A 23,295-nucleotide genomic window follows, 5' to 3' on the forward strand; every position below is an offset into this window, starting at 1 on the left:
GAATCATCTGGCCGCCCTGAAATGGTTTTATTCAGTACTTTGTAAATGGTTAGGAATTTCACTTATGAGTCTGAAAGCACTTAAATAAATCATCCACCAAATGTAACCCCTCCACTACAATTACGCTATTTTTTTTACATCATTTTGACTTTTAAATGCCTTAAAGTGATGCACTATCACACAAGCAAAATAGTCACCATTTAATTACTTGGTACCATGGCTGCAAATAGTGATGAAGCGTGGGTATTCCCCATGTCTACTCTGACACTGTCCTCAGGTCAAACCCTCATCCACCTACAGTCTTTTTCCAGTTAAAAGATGCTTCTAACAATAAATGGTGTTCCAACTAATAGGAATAGTACGAGAATATAAAGTGCCATGCTAATATTAATACATTATAGAGTACAGAAATGACACTTTTACATATCAGAGCAGGAGAACTGAAGGAGAATTTTTAACATTCACTATTCAAAAAAGGAAAACAACTGCCCATTGATAGAAAAAGATAAAGCTAAACTAATCAAACTCTTCAAAGGACAATGGACTCTATCACTCACAAGTCATTTATTTTGTGACAGACTGACAGGTCCAAAGAAGCCTGGAAGAGAACTGGCATGTACCAGACACATCTTCAGGGATGTTCAGATTTTATAAACATGAGTCTAAAATGGTTTTCCTTTTTGAGGCTTGTTGCCAAAGCAACCAGGAAAGCTACAGTCTTTGAGAGAGAATTTGAAAAGAGGTTAAGGATAAGAGGAGGTAATCAAAGTTTCATGTGAGGAATTTACAATCATGAATACAATGTTGCAAGAAGAGTAACAGGAAGAATACAAATTGAACAGATAGACAAAGCAGCAACTTCAGAGTCACAGAACAATCTACTAACAAGAGATATGAATCCTCCATTCTTTTTATTTCCATTTTATTGAGACATATTTGACATACAACATTGTAATTATTTAAGGTACACACATAATGATTTGAGATATACGTATATTGCAAAATGATTAAGCCAGTAAGTTAGCATCCATCACCACAGATTTTTCCTTGTGATAAGAACTTTTAAGAGCTACTCTCTTAGTAACTACTTTCCTCTTTGCATTCTTCCCTCAAGTACGACTCCCGAAACTCCCCCACCCCAAATACCAAAGTAAAATGACCATTTTCCTCTCATTCGCTGCTATTATTTATGAAATGGAAACCACTGGCTGTTTCAGAGCACATCAGGTGGGAGACAAGGAATTAGCAACACCCAAATTTTCACTCCAACACCAAAATTTTCCTGTGACTCAGAGAAATGTTGAAATACTCCGACACCAGTAACATCCAGTCTTAAACAAGGTCCTATGTAACCATGAACCCCAATCCTTACTAACCTTGCCCAGGATGCTAGACCTGGACACTCCAATATAGCATGCTGGTAACAGATTATAATAAAGTAAAAATGTTATTCAAGTGGTCTGAGGTGGCCAAGGACAGAGAAGAAAAATGAGTTAACAATATACAACAGAAGTCAGAGTGAAAAATGTCCAGGTCCAAATCATGGTGGTAATGTGAAGGTAACAGAGATGGAAATAAGAAACACATGGTCAACCACCAAATCATATTCCATAACACCCAGCAGGAGATTCCCCCTGAAGAACATATAGGCACAGTCAACCAAAGGCAACGAATGTTTCCAATCAGTATAAGTTAAAAAAAAAAAAAGCTTTAGTTTAACATAAAGGGTTTTTCCAAATATAAGACATTTTGGGTAAACTTAAATGACCTTTAAGGAAACTGATATACAAAATACAAGAAATGAGCAAAGACTACAAAATCATAAGTACATAACTGAGAAGGTACATTTGTATATACTGCTATCTTCCCTAATCCCCACTCCACTTTTGTTGAAAATAACTGCTCCTTCTTCGAGATTTCCAGCACATTTCATCTGTCTCTTCTAGTCTTATGTCACGTTGTTACTTACATATTTTATCCCTCAAGTAGTCTATACTCTCAAGGGTACCATCATGTCAGATTCATCTTTGCAAAACTCAGGGCATTCACTCATTCATTCAACAAATATTTACTAACTACATAGTAAGTGCCAGGCTCTGTACAACAGACACTAAACTTGTTTAAATGAATGTTGACTATAAAGCAAAAATAAATAAACAAGTTGAAAAAGGAATCCAAATAAATTCATGTATTATAGTTCCTCAGGAATGAAGCTGGGGAACTAAAAATATTGTACTTGGGAGTTTTAGTATCATGATAAACATTTACACTACTGGTGTGTTGTCTTGGCAAGACTGGGTCCACAAGAAAACTGCATTTCCTCTGTATGACCTACCAAGTATATCACATATGCCAATACAGAGAAGAATTATCCTCTTGATCCTAAAGAAAATTTAGTAATAATGATTTCGTATGTCACAATCTTACTTCTAGAGAAGCCTAAATACCCATGAGATGGGTCTTTATCAGTCCATGAGCAGGTGGGCTGTTCTAAAAGTTAGATCTGTTCATTCATTCAAATGCTTACTAACCAGATACTGTTGAGCCTGGGTTTTTAAAAGGTCATCAGAAGCCCTCCAAAACTCAACCAAAAGTTTAGCATAGGTGGGGGAAAGGGGGAGGGAGATGTTTCATTTTATGAAAAAATACATGGATTGAAATTCACGTGCTAACAGCATAAAGTGTCATAATACATTTTGTTCAGCTTGCTTTTAGCCACTCCCTGAATCATCCTTAGCAGGATCTGAATGAATTCTCCACTCTTACTATAATTTACTTTAAGAAAAAGTGGCCCCTAGAAGGTCGACCACTCCTTACTCCCACCATATATAGTCTGGGAAAATGATATGCATAGAGGATAACTTGAAATTTGCTTTGCTTTTTAAAGACTAGATAGGAATACGAAGGCAGAACAAAAATCAGCACGGACGTGTGCCTTCAAATCCACAACTCTTCTAACCAGCTCACGACAGGCTACCGTATTTGAGGCTGAGCCATGCACAGGTGGTTGGAGGTGTTCAACGTTGTGAAAACAAAATCTGCAATTTGTGACAGAGGTCTGCGGACGTCAGGGCCTGACACCCAGAAGTCCAGGGACCAAGGTGAGCGATGCTGAAGACAATCAATCAATACATGTATGAATAAGTGAACACACCGGGCTTTCTCTACCAAACCCCAAAGAGCGTGCTTTTAGGGCCCGGGGACCCTAGTGGAAAGCTCTGGCAGTAAATTAGAAAAACATTGAGAGGCCAGGCTCCTCCCTCTGGCCCAACCCCAGAGAAAAATTGAGAACTGCGGGGGCCCTTGGGAGGGGCTGGGGGGGAGGCAAGGAGGAAAGGGAGGGGTCGGCAGGGTGGAACCCAGCTAACCCTTCTCCCTTCCAAAGCGGAAATCGAGCCGCTGCCCCCTGTCCCCTGCCCCTGCCTCCTGCCTCCCTCACCTGATCACAGAGATGAGCAGCCCCGAGGGGTCTTTGCTTTTGCTGACTGTGCTTCTGTATTTCCCACCAGCTCCTTCTGCCGCCATCTTGGTACGAGGGGGAGAGCGGGTGGGCTGGAAGGAACCAAGTGTAAACTCGGTGATTGACCTCTCTGGAGAATGCACCAATGGGAGAAAGGAAGTCCAAAGTCACGGAACTGGCTAACCCAATCGCTGAAGAGAGGAGGCGGGACCTAGGAAGTAAGTTTCAGGCGCGCTCTAAGCACTCTGGGAACTGTAGTTTCCTTCCGCGGTTCCAGGGCGCGCAGGAAAACTAATACAGTTGCGATGTGGTGAAATCTTCTTATATCTTTATTTGTATTTATTCTGATCTTGAGTTTTTCCCCCAGTTTTATTGTTTTTAGAATTTTATTAGTTTTTAAATCATATTTATCTGATGATGCCAAAATGCGTACTTGGGGTGTGTATTTCAGTAGGGTCTGTGTTTGATGTCTGTATAACAGTTTTTACTTTAAACACAAGTAGTTTTTTTTTAATCCAATAAAATGCGAAAATGGATAGATACAGAAATTCTTTTCTGTAGTATTATCTAAAACTAAATGCTTATGCATTAGTTTAATGTGTGAATTCAGTTATTTTGTTATTTCCGGACAATTCTAAAAAACATGCAAGGAGTAACACACAAATGGATATTGATAAAGAAAACAAAAACCCAGAAGCAAAACTGACCAGTTTGCAGATCCCTTTTCTTCTCAAGCTAAATAAAATATAACTGGCAATAATGCACAAATGTGCTTTATTAAGATTTTTATTGGTAAGTTTTCATATGTCCTGCATCTGGTTCAACTGGCTTAGTCATAAATTCAGTAGATGAAATGAACAGAATAAGATTACCATAAGAGTGGAAAGTGCATAAATTGAGGCGGGAAGGGCGAGTGATCTGCTTAGTAGCAGTGGAGATGAAAGAACCTCAGAGATGAATAGAAAGCAAACAGAGAGGTCCTGGAGCTGTGAAACAGCAAGCACAGAGCACCTCCACTACTTTGATTAGGCAGGTGTCAGTTGGCAGAGGTTCACAGTGATTTTATAAAATAACTTGCAGATACACACACACACACACACACATACATATTTTTTTTAAGTGTTCCTTACCTTTGGCTCAACAATTCCAGTTCTAGGGGTTCTGATTCTAGAGAAATAAGAGATTCAGAAAAAAGAAATTTTTTTAATTTTTAAAACAGCATAGAAGTATTAAATAAATTATAGAACATCCACACAAGAATATAACATGTAGCCACTGGAAATCATAATTTTAGTGGTTTTTAATGAAGAAAAGATGTTCATGATATACTTGCAAAAAAGCAGGTTATAAAATTAAAGAATGCACGTATGTGAAAAGGGGTAATTGAGCCTAGTGGCTAATGATGTAGGCAGTAAGAAGAAAAAAAAAAAAAAAAAACAGGATCACCTCAGTAGATACAGAAAAAGCTTTAGACAGAATTGAATAACCTTTTCATGATGAAACGCTCAGAAAACTGGAAGTAGAAGGGAATTTATTCAATATGATAAAGATTGTTTATTAAAAACACACAGCTAACACTCAGTGGTCAAAAACTGAATGCTTTTCAGCTGTGATCTGGTACAAAACAAAGATGCCCACTTTGCCATTTCTGTTCAGTGAAGTACTGAAAAGTCTAGCCAAAACAATTAGGCAAGTAAAAAATAAAAGGCATTCAAATTAGAAAGAAAGAAGTAAAACCATCTCTATGTGTAGACAAGGTGGTTGACATATGGAAATCCTAAAGAATTTTTTAAAAACTATTAGAGCTAATAAATTAATTCAGCAAGGTTGCAGGATGCAATATCAAAACAAAAATATCAATAGTATTTTTAGACACTAGCTATGAACAATCAAAAAAGGAAATTAACAAAACAATTCCATTTACAATAGCATCAAAAAGGGTAAAATATTTAAGAATAAATTTAACCAAGGAGATGAAAGACTTAAACACTGAAAACTACAAAACTTTGCTGAAGGAAATTAAAGAAGATGTAAATAAATGGAGAGACATCCTGTGAGCATGGCTTGGAATAATTAATATCATTAATATGTCAGTACTCCCTAAAGCTATCTACAAATTCAGTGCAATCCTTATGAGAATTCCAATAGTCTTTTTGCAGCATTGGAAAACCTGATCCAAAAGTTTAAATACAAGGGATTTACATGTATTGCAAGGAACCTCAAATAGCCAAGAAGAATCTTGAAAAAACTATGGTTTGATATGTGGTATATGATTGAGATATCAACAAAATGTGCCGTAATAACAAAATGTGACATATCAACATCCAATGGAATATTATTCAACCATAAATGGAAATGAAATACTAATACATGCTATATCATTAATGAAACTTGAAAACATTATACTAAGTGAAAGAAGCCAGATGCAAAAGGCTCAATAGTGTATGATTCCGTTTATTTTTAAAAAATACCTAGATTAGAGGAATTCATACAAACAGAAAGCAGATGGGTGATTTGCAGGGGTTGAGAGGTGGTGGGAATGGATAGCAACTGCTTTATAGACGCAGGGTTCCTTGTGATTCACTCCCAGCCCTTCACCTGCTTGTTAGATTATCTTAGTGTGTGCATGCTCAGTTGTCTCCGACTCTTTGCAACCTCATGAACTATAGTGCACCAGGCTCCTCTGTCCATGGATTCCCAGGCAAGCATGCTGGAGTGAGTTGTCATTTCCTCCTCCAGGGGATCTACCCAACCCAGGGAACAAACTGGAGTCTGCAGTGTCTCCTGCATTGGCAGGAAGATTCTTTACTACTGCGCCACCAGAGAAGCAGACTGTCTTAGATGAGTTACTGAATCTTTCTGGGCCTCAGTTTTCTTATCTATAAAGCATATGATAGAACTTCCTTCAGACAATTATATTAAGACTATGACATATACATGACCAGCACTTTGTAAATAGTACGTGAGCCATGAACTTCCAGATGTTCAAGCTGGATTTAGAAAAGGCAGAGGAACCAGAGATCAAATTGCCAACATCCACTGAATCATTGAAAAAGCAAGAGAGTTCCAGAAAAACATCTATTTCTGCTTTCTTGACTATGCCAAAGCCTTTGACTGTGTAGATCACAACAAACTGTGGAAAATTCTGAAAGAGATGGGAATACCAGACCACCTGACCTGCCTCTTGAGAAATCTGTATGCAGGTCAGGGAGCAACAGTTAGAACTGGACATAGAACAACAGACTGGTTCCAAATAGGAAAAGGAGTATGTCAAGGCTGTATATTGTCACCGTGCTTATTTAACTTATATGTAGAGTACATCATGAGAAATGCTGGGCTGGATGAAGCACAAGCTAGAATCAAGATTGCCAGGAGAAATACAATAACCTCAGATATGCAAATGACACCACCCTTATGGCAGAAAGTGAAGAACTACAGAGCCTCTTGATGAAAGTGAAAGAAGGGAGTGAGAAAGTTGGCTTAAAGCTCAACATTCAAATAACTAAATCATGGCATCTGGTCCCATCACTTCATGGCAAATAGATGAGGAAACAGTAGAAACAGTGACAGACTTTATTTTGGGGGCTCCAAAATCACTGCGGATGGTGACTGCAGCCAGGAAATTAAAAGACGCTTGCTCCTTGGAAGGAAAGTTATGACCAACCTAGACAGCATATTAAAAAGCAGAGACATTACTTTGCCAGCAAAGGTCCATCTAGTCAAAGCTGTGGTTTTTCCAGTAGTCAAGTATGGTTGTGAGAGCTGGGCTATAAAGAACACTGAGTGCTGAAGAATTAATGCTTTTGAACTGTGGTGTTGTAAAAGACTCTTGAGAGTCCCTTGAACTGGATATCCAACCAGTCCATCCTAAAGGAAATCAGTCCTGAATATTTATTGGAAGGACTTATGTTGAAGCTGAAACTCCAATACTTTAGCCACCTGATGCAAAGGACTGACTCATTTGAAAAGACCCTAATGCTGGGAAAGATTGAAGGCAGGAGGAGAAGGGGACGACAAAGGATGAGATGGTTGGGTGGCATCACTGACTCAATGAACATGAGTTTGAGTAAGCTATGGGAGTTGGTGATGGACAGGGAGGCCTGGCATGCTGCAGTCCGTGGGGTCGCAAAGAGCTGGACATGACTGAGCGACTGAACTGAACTGAACTGGGTATTACAAAGTTGTTTTGAGGAGCAGGAAAAAGGTAATTTTTTCATTATTTTTAACACTTTACTGTGTTTTCCAAATTTTACCTGAATAGGCATTGCTTTTGTAAGCAGAACTTTAAAAAAAAAAAAAAGCAAGAATTGGTTAAGCATCAAAAATGATGGGCCACTTTCATCACTGGAAACGCAGTTACATGATAATTAAATCAACACACCCCAATTAAACCTTCATTCAATACATTGTTTTTACAGGAAACCTTTGTACTATTGTATTTTCATCTTCAGGTGACAACCATACCCTTTCACATTGCTTCTATCCTAGGTGATCTTCTAAACTAATTCTAAACTTGCACTAAACTGTTAACAACAGGGAAAATTTAAGGGGAAGGCACGGTGTGTCTGCTCGTTTGTAACATTCAACCTTAAATGCAAATTCCCAAACTCACCAGCCTACTTGGACCAACTAAGGCTATGAACATCAAAGTGATTTGATCTCCTGCAATACAGGAGATGCAGAAAACCTGGGGTTAGATTCCTGGGTTGGGAAGATCCCCTAGAGGAGAAAATGGCAACCCACTCCAGTATTCTTGCCTGAAAGATCTCATGAACAGAGGAGTCGGGTGGGCTACACTCCCCAGTATCACAAAGAGTCGGACACGACTGAGCACACACATGCAAGCAAGGGATTGACAATATACTCCTCTGTATGGAAGGGCTGACATGCTATACAGGAAAAGAAAAGGAAATGACCATAAACCACAGCATTAATGCCCAAAGAACAAGAGCATAATGTTGCAGATGTTTCAGTGGGAAACAAGCAAGGAAAGCTTTCCTTTCTGTAGGAAAGTTTCCTACAGTGGTCTTCATGGAATAGGTGGGTTATAAGTAAACTTGACCTCCCCCACCGCCCCAAAAAAGAGTACAGACTTAAAACACCTAAGGAGGAAGTGAAGGGCCTTGTAGAACAGGTTAAGGTACAATACAAAGTGAAGACATGGCTCCTATTTTAAACGATTAATTTGAGTAAAATAAAGAATTCATAGAGAAAAAGTGGAGTCATGGGTGAAAAAATACAGAGATCCACTCAGAAAGGACCTTGAACCCTACGGCCAGGCATCAGATATGTTTGTGCAGTGAAGGTGAGAAGCAGTGTATGCTCAGGTCTTGTTTTATGCTGTCTATTATATTGTAAACCAGGGCAGACTGTTTCTTATTATTACATGTGTAAATATACCCAGAGGCTCTTAAAGCCATGGGAACATCCAATTAAATTAAAAAGCTTTGACCTCTTTGGATGAGAGGCTCTGTATAAATCCAAGGTATTGATATTCTTATTATGGCAGATAAATGAAATGTGTGAGTGAGGCTAGCTCAGCAGCAGAATGGTTTCCCTGAGATTCATAAAAAAAGTAATAATAATGCCAGACCTGAGTCTGTGCAGGACACCCAGCACAGATCCAAGGGATTTTTAAAAAGAGTGTCTCATAATATTAGCCATGTGGGCAGAACTCTGAAAAAGGAGCTATTTCATGCCCCCATCAACATTGCCTGCTCACCCAAGATATAAAAAGAGTGCTTTAGGCATGGCTGAGTAAATCAAGGCAGAGCACATAGATTATAAACTGAAGGCGAAAGTCAGTGATGCTTTCAGCATGAAAGAAGGGACTATTTTATTTATACAGGATTGGAATTTTATATCAGCTTTTTCAGTTACTTTGGTTTAAATAAATCTTACATAAATATAAGCTTAGATTAAGATATACACATGTTGTTTTCTGTTTGAAGGAAAAGAGTATAAGTAGATCACAGTAGGCCATGTCTCTCCCTGGTCGATTTTATTTTTCATATTCTCCGTACCTGGTTTAGCCTGTGTTGTCTGATTCAGAATTGTGGCTTAATTCAAGTTGCATTTGAATTTCTGTTTTAGGAAGTTGACCAAAATTGATATTTTAAAATTTTAATTTTATTTTTGATATTTTACTTAATTATTTTGGTCACTCCATGGGGGCGTGCAGGGTCTTAGTTTTCCAAGCAAAGTAGCACTTATGCTCCCTATAGTGGAAGCTTGGAGTCTTAACCACTGAACCACCAGGGAAGTCCTAGTATTTTCAATTATAAAGGACAACCTTGTTGAAAGGGGAGTGTCCTTTGTTTCTGTGGGATACAGCCTGGAGGCCTATAGCTAAGGCAGCAACTGCCCACCAGCTTCTCTCTAGATTCTATCAATCAAGAAACACCAAATGCATAGGATGTTGCAGGCACCACGTGAGCCGGATACCTTTGACTGGGTCCCCTGAAGATTTCCAATCAACACCACTAAGAGAACTTATTTTTCCTACCTTCTTTCTATCCTTGTTGGCTTCTTCTTCTGTGTTTGCTGTTTCAGTAAATGGCTCAAAAAAACTCTTGGCTGAAAAGATGACCTACTACAGAATGGGAAAAAAATATTTGCAAATCCTATATATCTGACAGGAGTTTAGTATCCAGAAAATATAAAAAGCTTTTATTGCTCAGCAACAAAAAGACAAATAATCCAATGCTTTTAGTGAGCAAAGTATCTGAATAGACATTTTTCCAAAGGAGATATACAAATGGCCAACTCTCACAGGAAAAGATGCTCAACAAAATCAGTCATTGAGGAAATGCAAACAAAGCCACCGTGAGATACCACTTCACAACCACTAGGGTGGCTATAATTTAAAACTTTTTAAAACAGGAAAATAAGAAGTATTGGCAGGTGTATGGAGGAATGGAGCCCTACTGAGAATGGAACCTGTGAGAATATAAAATGGTGCAGCTGCTTGGTACAACAGTTTGGTGGCTCCTCCAAAATTTAAATATAAACTGTCTAAATGTTCTGGACCTAAAGAGTGCCACATACCCCGTGAATCTATTGAATGGTGCCAAACTGTACACATTAAAATGGTTAATCTACTATTATAAATGTTACCCAAAAAGATATCTATATCTATCCGAGAGAGAGAGAGAGAGAGAGAGAGAGAGAGAGGAGACACATCATGGTAGAATTCTTTAAGTCATCTTTCATCTAGTCACCAAGTTCTATTAATTTGACCTGCACAATGTTTCTTAAATGTATCCCCTTCTCAGCATTCCCACTCCCACCCGCTTGATTGGGTCTTTATCATCTCTCCTGTCAACTGTTTCATTAGCTTCCCACTTGCTCCCCCTCTTACACCACCTCCATTCCAATCTACTTACCCCACTAGCCAAAATCTGTCAGTTCAGATTCACTGCACACAGCATTTGTGACCCTTGATGATATTAAACAGTTCTAAGAGGTTTTGTTTATCAACAAATGACTTAGTCATCGAACTTTGCACCATGGATTAAAAAATTTTATTATGCACTATATCAAACAATTATATTATGCACCATATCAAATCTATCACTCTATGAGTAGAAATTAAGGCTTTGTGTCATTTTCATATGTTGTAGTATTTCTTCAAATAAATCCCTCCTCTAAACAAACAAAAAAGGCAGGAATCTGATCCTTCTATTCCCACATGAAAAACCTCTAAGGTCTCCCACTGTCCAAAGCATGATTCTTCATATTGTTTAGTATACATCCAGCTCTAGAGTGTCTTCCCAGCTTCCTTGTCAATTACTTCCCATTGTACCCGACTCTCTAGCCATGACCCAAATATGCCAGAACCACCAGGGAACTCTTACCAGGTATTCTTAAATTTCTCTTTTTCCTACCTATTTGTGCTCAACCTAAAATGTCTTGGAGCCTAGATACCACATCTGTGAAAATGTGGTTACCTAGCTTCAGGTTTGTTGAGACACTCAGTGACTGAAGTGGTAAAGAATCTGCCTGCAATGCAGAAGACTAGGTTTGATCCCTGGGTCAGGAAGATCCCCTGGAGAAGGGAACGGCTACCCTCTCCAGTATTCTTGCCTGGAGAAGCCCATGGACAGAAGAGCCTGGTGGACTACAGTCCATGGGGTCACAAAGAGTCAGACACAACTGAGCAACTGATACTTTCACACTTGGAAAGATAGTAAGACGTGCTTGTAAGGAAGCTCAGCCTACAGTTATTTTTTAAGAAAAAATGTTTTTCAATTCACCTGGTTAAAATTCTGCTTTTTTTTTTAGCCTTGTGCAATAACTTTATTATTGACTTTATCTGAAAAATCTTGATAGAAATTTGTGGTTTGGTTTATCAACTCTCAGCAGTCCATTCCTGAGCTCTAAGGAAGCTTCCCTTCTTCTGAACTACTCAATCTTTCTTCTGGACAACTGACATTTTGGGAATGTCCTACCTTTTCTTTTTAACATTTTTCCTTAGGCAGCTTCTTATCCACTGGATTCTCTCATATTGCAGAGTGAGCTTTCTTATGCTTTTACTCCATCATGTCTGCAGTTAAATTGTTCTCTACGTAATGAGAGAACTGTTTCTTTCTTTTTTTTTTTAGTTCCTTCTTTTATTTTTTTTTTCCATTTATTTTTATTAGTTGGAGGCTAATTACTTTACAATATTGTAGTGGTTTTTGCCATACACTGACATGAATCAGCCATGGATTTACATGTGTTCCCCATCCCGATCCCCCCTCCCGCCTCCCTCCCCATCCCATTCCTCTGGGTCTTCCCAGTGCACCAGCCCTGAGCACTTGTCTCATGCATCCCACCTGGGCTGGTGATCTGTTTAAGAGAACTGTTTCTTGTAAGCATCCTCATCTTCTTCATTCAGGTAACACATATAAATTGCAGTATTCTGCCCCATGATGTGTTTTTGGTGTCCCTCAGCACTGAATTCTTTGCTTCCTGAATCATAACCCGGGAACCACATGGTACTATGAGGGATAGACAAGCCTCCATCAATAGCTCCCTTCCAGGCCCCAAAAACTTTTTTTCCAGTAGTAGTCCTGGCAAACCGGTCAATCCCAAAGGAGATCAACCCTGAATATTCATTGGGAGGACTGATGCTGAAGCTGAAGCTCCAATAGTTTGGCCACCTGATGTGAAGAGTCAACTCTTTGGAAAAGACACTGATGTGGGGAAAGACTGAGTGCAGAAGGAGAAGAGGGTAGCAGAGAATCAGATGGTTAGATAGCATCACCAACTCAACAGACATGAATTTGAGCAAACTCCAGGAAACAGGGGAGGACACAGGAGCCTGATGTGCTGCAGTCCACGGGGTTGCAAAGAGTCAGACATGACTTAGCAACTTAACAACAGCAATCCTGGAAAGCTCTGCATCCAAATAACACATGAAGACACCAGACTGACCATCAGTGTTTTCCACACTGTATTCATCTCTATCACCTCAACATGGCCCTCATAAAGCTTGTCCACACCAAACCTATTAAGAAGCCTGCTGGCCAGCAGCAAGCCACTACAATATGCTGCGGCATCATTTGTCAGGTCAGCCTTCACACCATACGTTGGGAGTTCATGAGCATAAACTGCACAAGCTATCATATCTCCTTCTATATGGGCCTAAGCAATCTGACAAATGACATCCCTGTTGGTTACATGAACTATCATTCTATATTTGCATGTATTATACATATTTTTATCTTGGATTACCAATTATTTCTGAGCAGTTTTGCCCTCTCTCCATCTTCTGAATTTAACTTGGTATCACTTGAAGTAGGGCTTCCTAGGTGGGTCAGTGGTAAAGAATCTGCCTGCCAATGCAGATGTGGGTTCGATCCCTGGGTTGGGAAGATTCCCTGGAGAAGGAAATGGCAACCCATTCCAGTATTCTTACCTGGAAAATCCCATGGACAGAGAAGCTTGGTGGTTGCATGTGGTTGCAAAGAGTTGGACACAACTTAGTGACTGAGCACACTCTTGGTGGTTGTGGTGGTTTAGTCGCTAAGTCATGTCCGACTCTTGCGACCCCACGGACTGTAGCCTGCCAGCCTCCTCTGTCCATGGGATTTTCCAGGCAAGAATACTGGAGTGGGTTACTCCTTCCTTCTCCAGGGGATCTTCCTGACTCAGAAACTGAACCCAGGTCTCCTGCACCACAGGCAGATTATTTACCAACTGAGCTATGAGGGAAGCCCAAGCACAGTCTTGAAGTAGGTCTTATGATTGACAACTTTGATAAACCCCATCCTGCAAGTCAGAGCACCAGGTCCATGGCTTGCCACAGAGCTACAGAATTAGCACAGCTCTGGGAGTGGGGAGGCGGCTGGGGGGAGCAAATTGTGCTTACATTTTAAGGCCAAAGGTTATTGTTGAAATCTGGTCTCAGTACACAGGTAATGGCTTAAATCTTAGAGACAGAGTTCTGGGTGAAGTAGAAAGAAACAGCTTTATGGCTTTGTCAGGCAAAGGGGGCCATAGTGGACCGATGCCCTTAAGACTGTGTGTTCCACCCCAGAGTGGGTAGTGAGGAGTCTTCCAGTGCTGAAGGCGTAGGGTATGATCAGTTTGTAGACATTCTTCTGATGGTTGGTGCTGAGGTAATTGGGAGTCAACATCAACCTTCTGGTTCCAACCAGTCTGGGGTCCACGTGCTTGTGGGCAGTACACAGGTAACTTCTTTCACTTGATGAGGGTTTCAGTGTCTGCAAGGCAGCTCAGCAGACATGGTTCAGAATATTATCTACAGTCCTTGAGGAAGAACTAAAGGTCCTTGACTTTGCTTAATAGCTAAGTATTATTATTTGGTCTTGCTTGACTATTTTCCTTTCTTTCTGCATTTTCTTATTTCTTTGATTAAGTTTATCCTTTGACTAAGGTTTTTCTGCAGACAACAGGCAGGTGGAGGACATGGGTGGGGGTCTATTCTGAGAAGGCCGCCTAGGGTCCTGCTCCATTACAAGGTCAGTAGCTCACCTGAGCGCTTACACTCGACACATGTACACACCGCAGCTGCCTTAATTCTTGGTTAGTAGCAGTTATGACAAGAGAACATAATGGTTTTAGAGGATGTACTTGTTCCCTTTAGTCTTGTTCACTTGTAAATGAGAGCGCAAAAAGTTGATTGAATTCATTTTCATACACTCAGTGCCTACCACAGAGAAGGGACTCCATATTTGTTGAGCTGAAGCCTCCTCTCTACTATATTATATGATGAGAATGAGGCTAAATCTTCCAAAAATACTTGGTTTTATGGGAAATTACACCAGAGAGGCTGGTAAAAGTCACTGCAGTCATCAGACTAATAACAAGTGATTCAAACACAGTATTTCCTTTAGCAATTTTAAAAAGACTTCACCATTTAGTTGAATTCATTCAAACTTAAGTTACCTTTTGGGAGCAATAACAAAAATAGAAACATTTTGATAGATTTATAGATTATAATATCATCTTAATATGTAAAATCAGAAGGAACATTAAAACAAAATCAGCACCACCATTTCATATCTGAAATTTTTCATACTGTCTGGAGTAAAATTCTCTAATGCATTGTTTAAATTTTTCACATGTATAAGTAAAATTGTAGATAATACAAAAATCCATGTGCTTGTTCTGTAAAAATGCTTAGAGATGTTTATTGTGGAATGAGGCAAATATACAAAATATAAAAGCTTTTGAATTACTATTTAATTACTTATCTGATGCTCTTTTTTGTCCTTAAATGGCTCAGCAGAGATTTAGAAAACAAAGCAAACTTGTACCAGTCAGTGGTGTATTAATAGTGATGCTGTCCATTCTAAGATTTCAAGTACAGGTTTCCCCCACTGTCCACAGTTAGAGGGCTCCTATGAAACCTTTTGTAAGTTAAACTGGCCTCAAGAGAAGAAGCAGTTACCTCTGGGAAGATCTTGTTAAGAGATGCACAAAATAAATCAAAATAAAGCACAAATGCATACAGATACAGTTCAGAGCTAAGGCAGCTTGATGCTAAGGTGCGGAGTATAATTTCTGGGGAAGGAGCTTGCCAGGGCCATTCTGCCTGCTCTGGGTATGTGCTGCCTCTATAATGGCTTGCTGCAGAATGAACTCTGAATGCTTTTTTGCTTTTAGCCTTTTTTTTTTCCATAAAGGTGAAAATCCTCTTCAAATTTCTCAGATACTGAACATAGGTACCAATGTAGGTCTTTCATAAAAGGAAAGTAGTATAAAGTGAACTTTTGAAAAACGAGGAATACCTGTATTAATGTCTCAAGAAATTCAGTCACCCTGAAACGACATTTTCCATTGCAATGGGTTCAGCTACAATAGCATGATCATCTTCAACTTTTCTGAGAGGATTTTCAACCATCCTCAGAGATCATTTTATTATGAAAATGCCCTTTGATATCCAGAGATTGGAAAGCATCACATGGAAACCTGATTCACAGATGGGATCAATAATTTTGATGGGTTGAACACCTGTTGAATAGAGATGATCAGGTTGAATTGGTTCACTATCACTTGATTGCTGTTATTACTGTTTGTTCAGTCACCAAGTCATGTCTGACTCTTTTGTGACCCCATGGACTATAGCCCACCAGGCTCCTATGTTCATGGGATTTCCCAGGAAAGAACTGGAGTGGGTTGCCATTTCCTTCTCCAGGGCATCTTCCTGATCCAGGGATCAAACCCCCAGTCTCCTGCATTGCAGGTAGATTCTTTACCACTGAGCCACCAGGGAAGCCCCCATAATTTGATTACCTCTCCCAAATTAACAGGCCTTTATTAGTCCTGTTTAATAAAAACCCTTGCAAGGGACTTCCCTGGTGGTATGGTGGTTAAGAATCTACTTACCAGGTCAAATGAAGACCTTTAAAGTCCCTAAGTACAATGAAGATGACTGTGCATAGCCATGTGATTAGAAATTGAAAACAGTACTAAGTGAAAAATATTTTTAATGTAATTTTCTCAGAATTTCACTAAATTTAAAAATATGTAAGCCAATACTAAAATATCTTTTTTATTCTAAAAAAAAAAAGAGAGTCCATCAATGCAGGGGACACAGGTACATCCCTAGTCCAGGAACTAAGATCCCACATACCATGGAGCAACTAAGCCTGTGTACCACAACTACTGAGACTCTGTCCTGTAGAGCCTATGTTTATAACAAGAGGAGCTTCCACGATGAGAAGCATGTGAACCACAACTAGAGAGTAGCCCCTGCTTCCTACAGCTAGAGAAAGCCATGCCCTGCAACTACGACTCAGCATAATCAAAAATAAATAAATTAATTAATAATAATAATAAACTTGAAGAGATCTCTAGTCTTTCGCATTCTATCATTTTCCTCTATTTCTTTGCACTGATCACTGAGGAAGGCTTTCTTATCTCTCCTTGCTCTTCTTTGGAACTCTGCATTCAAATGGGTATATCTTCACCATTCTACTTTGCCTTTAGCTTCTCTTCTTTTCAAAGCTATTAGTAAGGCCTCCTCAGACAACCATTTTACCTTTTTTGCATTTCTTTTTCTTGGGGATGGCCTTGATCACAGCCTCCTGTACAATGTCATGAACTTCCATTCATAGTTCTTCAGGCACTCTGTCTATCAGATCTAATCCCTTGAATCTATTTGTCATTCCCACTGTATAATAGTATGGGACTTGATATAGGTCATACCTGAATGGTCTAGTGGTTTTCCCTACTTTCTTCAATTTAAGTCTGAATTTGGCAATAAGGAGTTCATGATTGGAGCCACAGTCAACTCCTGGTCTTGTTTTTGCTGACTCTATAGAGCTTCTCCATCTTTGGCTGCAAAGAAAACTAGAAATACCAAGGGAACATTTCTTGTAAAGATGGGCACAATAAAGGACAGAAATGGTATGGACCTAACTGAAGCAGAAGATATTAAGAAGAAGTGGCAAGAATACACAGAAGAACTATACAAAAAAAAGATCTTCATGACTCAGATAACCACAATGGTGTTATTACTCAACTAGACCCAAACATCCTGGAATGCGAAGTCAAGTGGGCCTTAGGAATCATCACCACAAACAAAGCTAGTGGAGGTGATGGAATTCCAGTTGAGCTTTTTCAAATCCTAAAAGATGATGCTGTTAAAGTGCTGCACTCAATATGCCAGCAAATTTGGAAAACTCAGCAGTGGCCACAGGACTGGAAAAGGTCAGTTTTCATTCCAATCCCAAAGAAAGGCAATGCCAAAGAATGCTCAAACTACTGCACAATTGCACTCATCTCACACACTAGCAAAGTAATGCTCAAAATTCTCCAGGCCAGACTTCTACAGTACATGAACCGTGAACTTCAAGATGTTCAAGCTGAATTTAGAAAAGGCAGAGGAACCAGAGATCAAATTGCCAGCATCCATTGGATCATCAAAAAAGCAAGAGAATTCCAGAAAAATATCTACTTCTGCTTTTTGACTTTGACTTTGTAGATTACACCAAAGCCTTTGACTTTGTAGATCAGAACAAATTGTGGAAAATTCTTCAATAAATGGGAATACCAGACCACCTTACCTGCCTCCTGAGAAATCTGTGTGCAGGTCAAGAAGCAACAGTTAGAACCAGACATGGTTCCAAACAGACTGGTTCCAAATCAGGAAAGGAGTACATCAAGGCTGTATATTGTCACCCTGCTTATTTAACTCATATGAAGTGTACATCATGTGAAATGCAGAGTTGGATGAAGCACAAGCTGGAATCAAGACTGCTGGGAGAAATATAAATAACCTCAGATATGCAGATGACACCACCCTTATGGCAGAAAGTGAAGGGGAACTAAAGAGCCTCTTGATGAAAGTGAAAGAGGAGGGTGAAAAAGCTGACTTAAAACTCAACATTCAAAAAACTAAGATCATGGCATCTGGTCCCATCACTTCATGGCAAATAGATGGGGAAACAATGGAAACAAGTGACATACTATTTTTTGGGCTTCAAAATCACTACAGATGGTGACTGCAACCATGAAATTAAAAGACGCTTGCTCCTTGAAAGAAAAGCTATGACCAACCTAGACAGCATATTTAAAAGCAGAGACTTTGCCAATAAAGGCCCATCTAGTCAAAGCTATGGTTTTTCCAATAGTCATGTATGAATGTGATAGTTGGACTATAAAGAACAATGAGAGCCAAAAAATTGATGCTTTTGAACTGTGGTGTTGTAAAAGACTCTTGAAAGTCCCTTGGACTGCAAGGAGATCCAACCAGTCCATCCTAAAGGAAATCAGTCCTGAATATTCATTGGAAGGACTGATGCTGAAGCTGAAACTCCAATACTTTGGTTACCTTATGTGAAGAAGTGACTCATTGGAAAAGACCCTGACGCTGGGCAAGATTGAAGGTGAGAGGAGAAGGGGACGACAGAGGATGAGATGGTTGGATGGCATCACTGACTCGATGGACATGAGTTTGAGTAAGCTCCAGGAGTTAGTGAAGAACAGGGAAGCCTGGCGTGCTGCAGTCCATGGGGTCGCAAAGAGTCGGACATGCCTGAGCGACTGAACTGAACTGAACTAATAACCTTGCAACAAATTCATTGTGTGTATCGAAAGAAGGGTAACATTAAAATTTACTTGTATTTTATGTATATATATATTTCCAAGAGATATATGAGGACATATGCACCAAGACATGTAAAAGGTGTTCACAGCAGCATTATTCATAATATCCCCAAAGTGAACATTACAGAAAAACACCAAGAGTGGCATGCATAAACAATGCCTGACCCATACAAGAGATTACTCTCAAGCCATGAAAAAGAAGCCAGCTTCAGCTATGCCCAACAACATGAATGGATCTCCAAAACATGATATGGAAAAAGTCAAGACAGACACAAAAGAATGCACCCTGTTTATCATTTAATTAAAGTTCAAAAACAGACAAAATAAACTATACTAATTCAAAACAATGGTTAACTTCTAGGTAAGAGTCGCCTGGAGGGGAAGGGAACTGGTAATGTTCTGCTGGATTAGGTGAGGTTACAGAGATAGTGACTTTGTTTTATAGCCTACTTGTATTTTACTTTTATGTGCTATTTTACTAACTTTTCTGAAACTGAAAACAATGCACTGGCAAATACATTGTTTTCTGAATGCACTGAATTTATCTATATTCTGAGTAGGTTATCCTTATACATGGATTGTAGGGCTTCCCTGGTGACCCAGATGGTAAAGAATCTTCCTGCACTGTGGAAGACCCAGGTTCCATCCCTGGGTCAGGAAGATCCCCTGGAAGAGGGCGTGAAAATCTGCCCCAGTCTTCTTGCCTGGAGAATCCCATGGACAGAGGAGCCTGGTGGGCTACAGTCCACGGGATCACAAAAGAGTCAGACACGACCTAGTGACAAGAACAAAGGAAACAAGAACACAGGAAGCTGATAATATGATAATCTTGGTTGCCTCTTGATGATGGAACTGGGTGTCTAAAGGATAGGAATGTATTTTTAAAAACTTAAACCATATAAATGTATTATCTGTTCAAAAATTGTAGTTTAAATAAATTATTACAATGAACTTTACCTGATATAACATATACTGTTTTAACAGAAAAATAATTTTGATATTCTGGCTTTTACTTATTTTCTATTTCTGTCACTAATGTCCTGCTTGCATGTTGCTCATGCTGTTGTGCTAAGCTGATAACAGCCTGTTGACTATTAGCTTCTGTTCGAGAAACTCTAGGGCATTTTATTTCTAATCATCTTCTTTATTCAGCATTTTTTATCCATGCTCCATTTCAGACTCCAAAAGTTTCTCCTAATTACTTCATTGGCAATTCTGATACCTTTTTTTTTTTTCAGGGTTCCCTATACACAGTTCTTTTACTTCTACACATTCTAAAACTTAAAATTTTTAAATTAAATGATTGCTCAAAATTTCAACTCCTTTGACACTGTAAATAATTGCACTTTTCCAAACACTTTGATGCATGAAGTCATGGCAAAATAGGTGACATTTGTTTAACTTTACAGGTTTGTGAAATTTACACACTTAATTTCAAAAATATTAAGTAAATAAATTCTCAGATATGCACACAATTCTGGAAAAAAAAAAAAGAAACATCATTGCCACCTGTTACCTGTTCAGTGCCAATATGTGTAGATTAATAAATATGGTTTTCACCTGAGCACTGACTGCTGGATTCTTTGGCTGCAGTGATGAGGTAGGAAATGTACTCTTCTTCAAGAAGACATAAATAGAACTGTTATAAACCATAGATTAGTATGAGTGTAATGAGAGGCAAAATGTAGTGAATTGTAAATTAAGAGGATGATGTAACACCTTAGATAGTAAAATACTGTTTAATCCTATACCTATCAAGTGACTTGATAAAATATCAAGTTCTAAAAGAATTTTTTTAACAATGATCTCATTTAACAGATGGAGAAAATGGAAACAGACCCAGAGTAACCTGGGATATGTTGATTTGAGATTTTCATTCTTTTAATCCACGCGTGATATTTAAAACAGTAAGAGTGATATGACATAGGTACTGACCCAATAGAACAGACGATTCAGCCTTGGCCTTGGAAGCTGTCTGTGGGTCAGGAGTGAAGTCTTCAAGTCCTGTAGTGATGGCTGTGACAGGGATGAGAAAGACAGCACATGGGGTCTGGCCCAGGGTGGGGAGGGGGTGCTCCTTGTTCCCTTGATATTTTCATCTCCTTGCTGTCCTAGAGACTAGGTTATGAAAATTCTGTTCTCCCCACAAAATCACGATCATTTTTCCTACAATGGGAAGTGTGCCCTGGCTGACCTTTACCTCATGGTCACCAACCCCACGCTCTATATCCTCACATATCACTAAAATAAGAAAACACAAGCATCCACCTGCAGCAAATTCTAAAAGGTCTTTGGCCTATCTCATTGGCTTTGTGTCAAATTTATTGCTGAATTTCACTAGAGGCTCCTGATCTGCATTATTGCTGATTTTAATCTTGTTTGTTTTGAGCTTCTGAGTCTACCGCAAAATACCTAGTACACTCTTTGTAGCCAGAGACTGTATAAATAAAATGTATCATATTCCCATTATAACCACATTATATCATCCACATTACGCAGCACCCATAGGTGGCCTACATTTTTAATTATTTCCTCCCCTTCAAACTCTAAATTACTACAATGAATTTGGAAACTCCTCCACCTCTCATCAGAGCAAGTAATTGAATACTCCATTATGATAATAAACCATCTTTCCTTCTAAGTGCTCATTCCCAGAGGGCTTTGTTCTGTGCAGGAAGTCCAACATGTGCTGAGCACTCAGAACATCATGCTTTGTTTGTTATTTTGCCTTGGATCTTAAACCACTTTTACTCCAACAAACCCTCCTAGCATTCTGCAGTCAAACATATCAAGCGGGCACCATTCTTTAGGTAGAAAAGCAATTCCCAGTCTCTGGTGACAAGGATGTGTCTCTGCTTCCTAATACAGGGAAAACATTTTTCTCATGAGGAATTTCATGGCCCATTTTTTAGTGGAATGGGAAAAGTCAGGGAGCCCTTCCTGCACCTACTATTTTTATGTAACTTCAGCTCCAAGTAATTAAGATGACAACGCAGCATATTTGAGGGTAGCATGTCCGGAACTCCTCTGTAGCCTGGATAGGCAACCAACACCATGGTTAGGTTGGAGGGCTGATAAAAGGCCTCCCTGAACAGGTTCATCCCCCACCCCCAACAAGCCACCTAGGTGACAAATCACTCTTCCATCCTACACTTCAGAAACCCCCTCTGAAAATAAAAATACAAATCATGACCAAGGGGAGGAGGGTGACCAGCATCTGACCAGTTCTCCCTTCAAAACCCTCTGATTTCTTCCCCTAGCTTTCAAAACCCTCTGCTGGATGGCACATTGCTTTTCCCATTTATCTTAGCTCTGGGTCTTCTGTTCATCTAGCTGCTGCTACTGAAGTTAATTTCAGCAAGAAGTAATTCTTTTCAAGGGGTTTCCTTGGTGGCTCAGTGGTAAACAAGTAAACAAACAAACAAAACACTGCAAATGCAGGAGACACAGGAGATGTGTGTTCCATCCCTGGGTCGGGAAGATCCTGGAGAGGGAAATGGCAACCCACTCCAGCACTCTTGCCTGGGAAATCCCATGGACTGAGGAGTTTGGTGGGCTAGAATCCATGGGGTTGCAAAAGAGCCAGGTACAACTGAGCGACTGAAAAATAACAACAACAAATTCTTCTCAAAGCCTCTCTCATATTTACCCAAACCTCTTGACAGCAAGTGCCATTAAAGCCCTCTCAGACCCTCTGTCTATCCCTGGTACTACGCACAGGGTTTTCATAACAGAAGGATTCACTGTCCATACAACAGTAGGACATTTATATACAGTAACTAGTAGTTGATCTTCATCTTGACCTGAGCTATAGTTGATAGACAATGTCATTCTCTTGCACTTTTAATCCTTTCACACAAAAGGGCAACATGTGCTGTGTACTCAGCTCAGAGAGAACAATCCGATGTTGGGGATACCAAGAGCCCCAAGATTGACATGGAGCTTCTTTCTGAATCTTGTCCTTTGTACCATGCAGCCTTTGTTGTTAAAGGGCACAAGTGACTAGCCAATAATTAGTAGAACACTTGGCAGTTAAGCACATCTTCTGCCACAAATCAGAAAGATTCAGGACTTAAAGAGAATTCTTTCACAGGAAAACACACAGGGGCAAGAGAGAGCTTCTGCAACGCTTGTCATGTTCTGTTTCTTGATCCGGGTAGTAGCTACAGAGGGGTGCTGATTTGAGAAAAAGTCATGCCGTTCCATACTTATGCATTGTGTGCTTTTCTCTCTGTGAGTTATACTTCAATTAAAAAACTCATTAAGGCATTAAA

The 23,295-nt window shown here is 39.5% G+C and overlaps 1 protein-coding gene and 1 pseudogene across 1 annotated transcript in view; both read right to left on the reverse strand.

Annotated features, from left to right (window-relative positions):
- EXOC4 (exocyst complex component 4) overlaps positions 1-3,564 on the reverse strand; it is an 814,875-nt gene extending 811,311 nt beyond the window's left edge. The window contains exon 1 of the mRNA XM_070465647.1: positions 3,440-3,564. Coding sequence (XP_070321748.1) covers positions 3,440-3,525 — 86 coding nt within the window. The 5' untranslated portion in view covers positions 3,526-3,564. The remainder of the gene's footprint in view (positions 1-3,439) is intronic.
- An 8,246-nt stretch (positions 3,565-11,810) lies between these two features.
- On the reverse strand, positions 11,811-13,713 carry LOC110127711 (large ribosomal subunit protein uL18-like; annotated as a pseudogene).
- Positions 13,714-23,295: the final 9,582 nt, after the last annotated feature.

This window comes from Odocoileus virginianus, chromosome 1, assembly GCF_023699985.2.
Source record: "Odocoileus virginianus isolate 20LAN1187 ecotype Illinois chromosome 1, Ovbor_1.2, whole genome shotgun sequence".
NCBI lineage: Eukaryota > Metazoa > Chordata > Mammalia > Artiodactyla > Cervidae > Odocoileus > Odocoileus virginianus.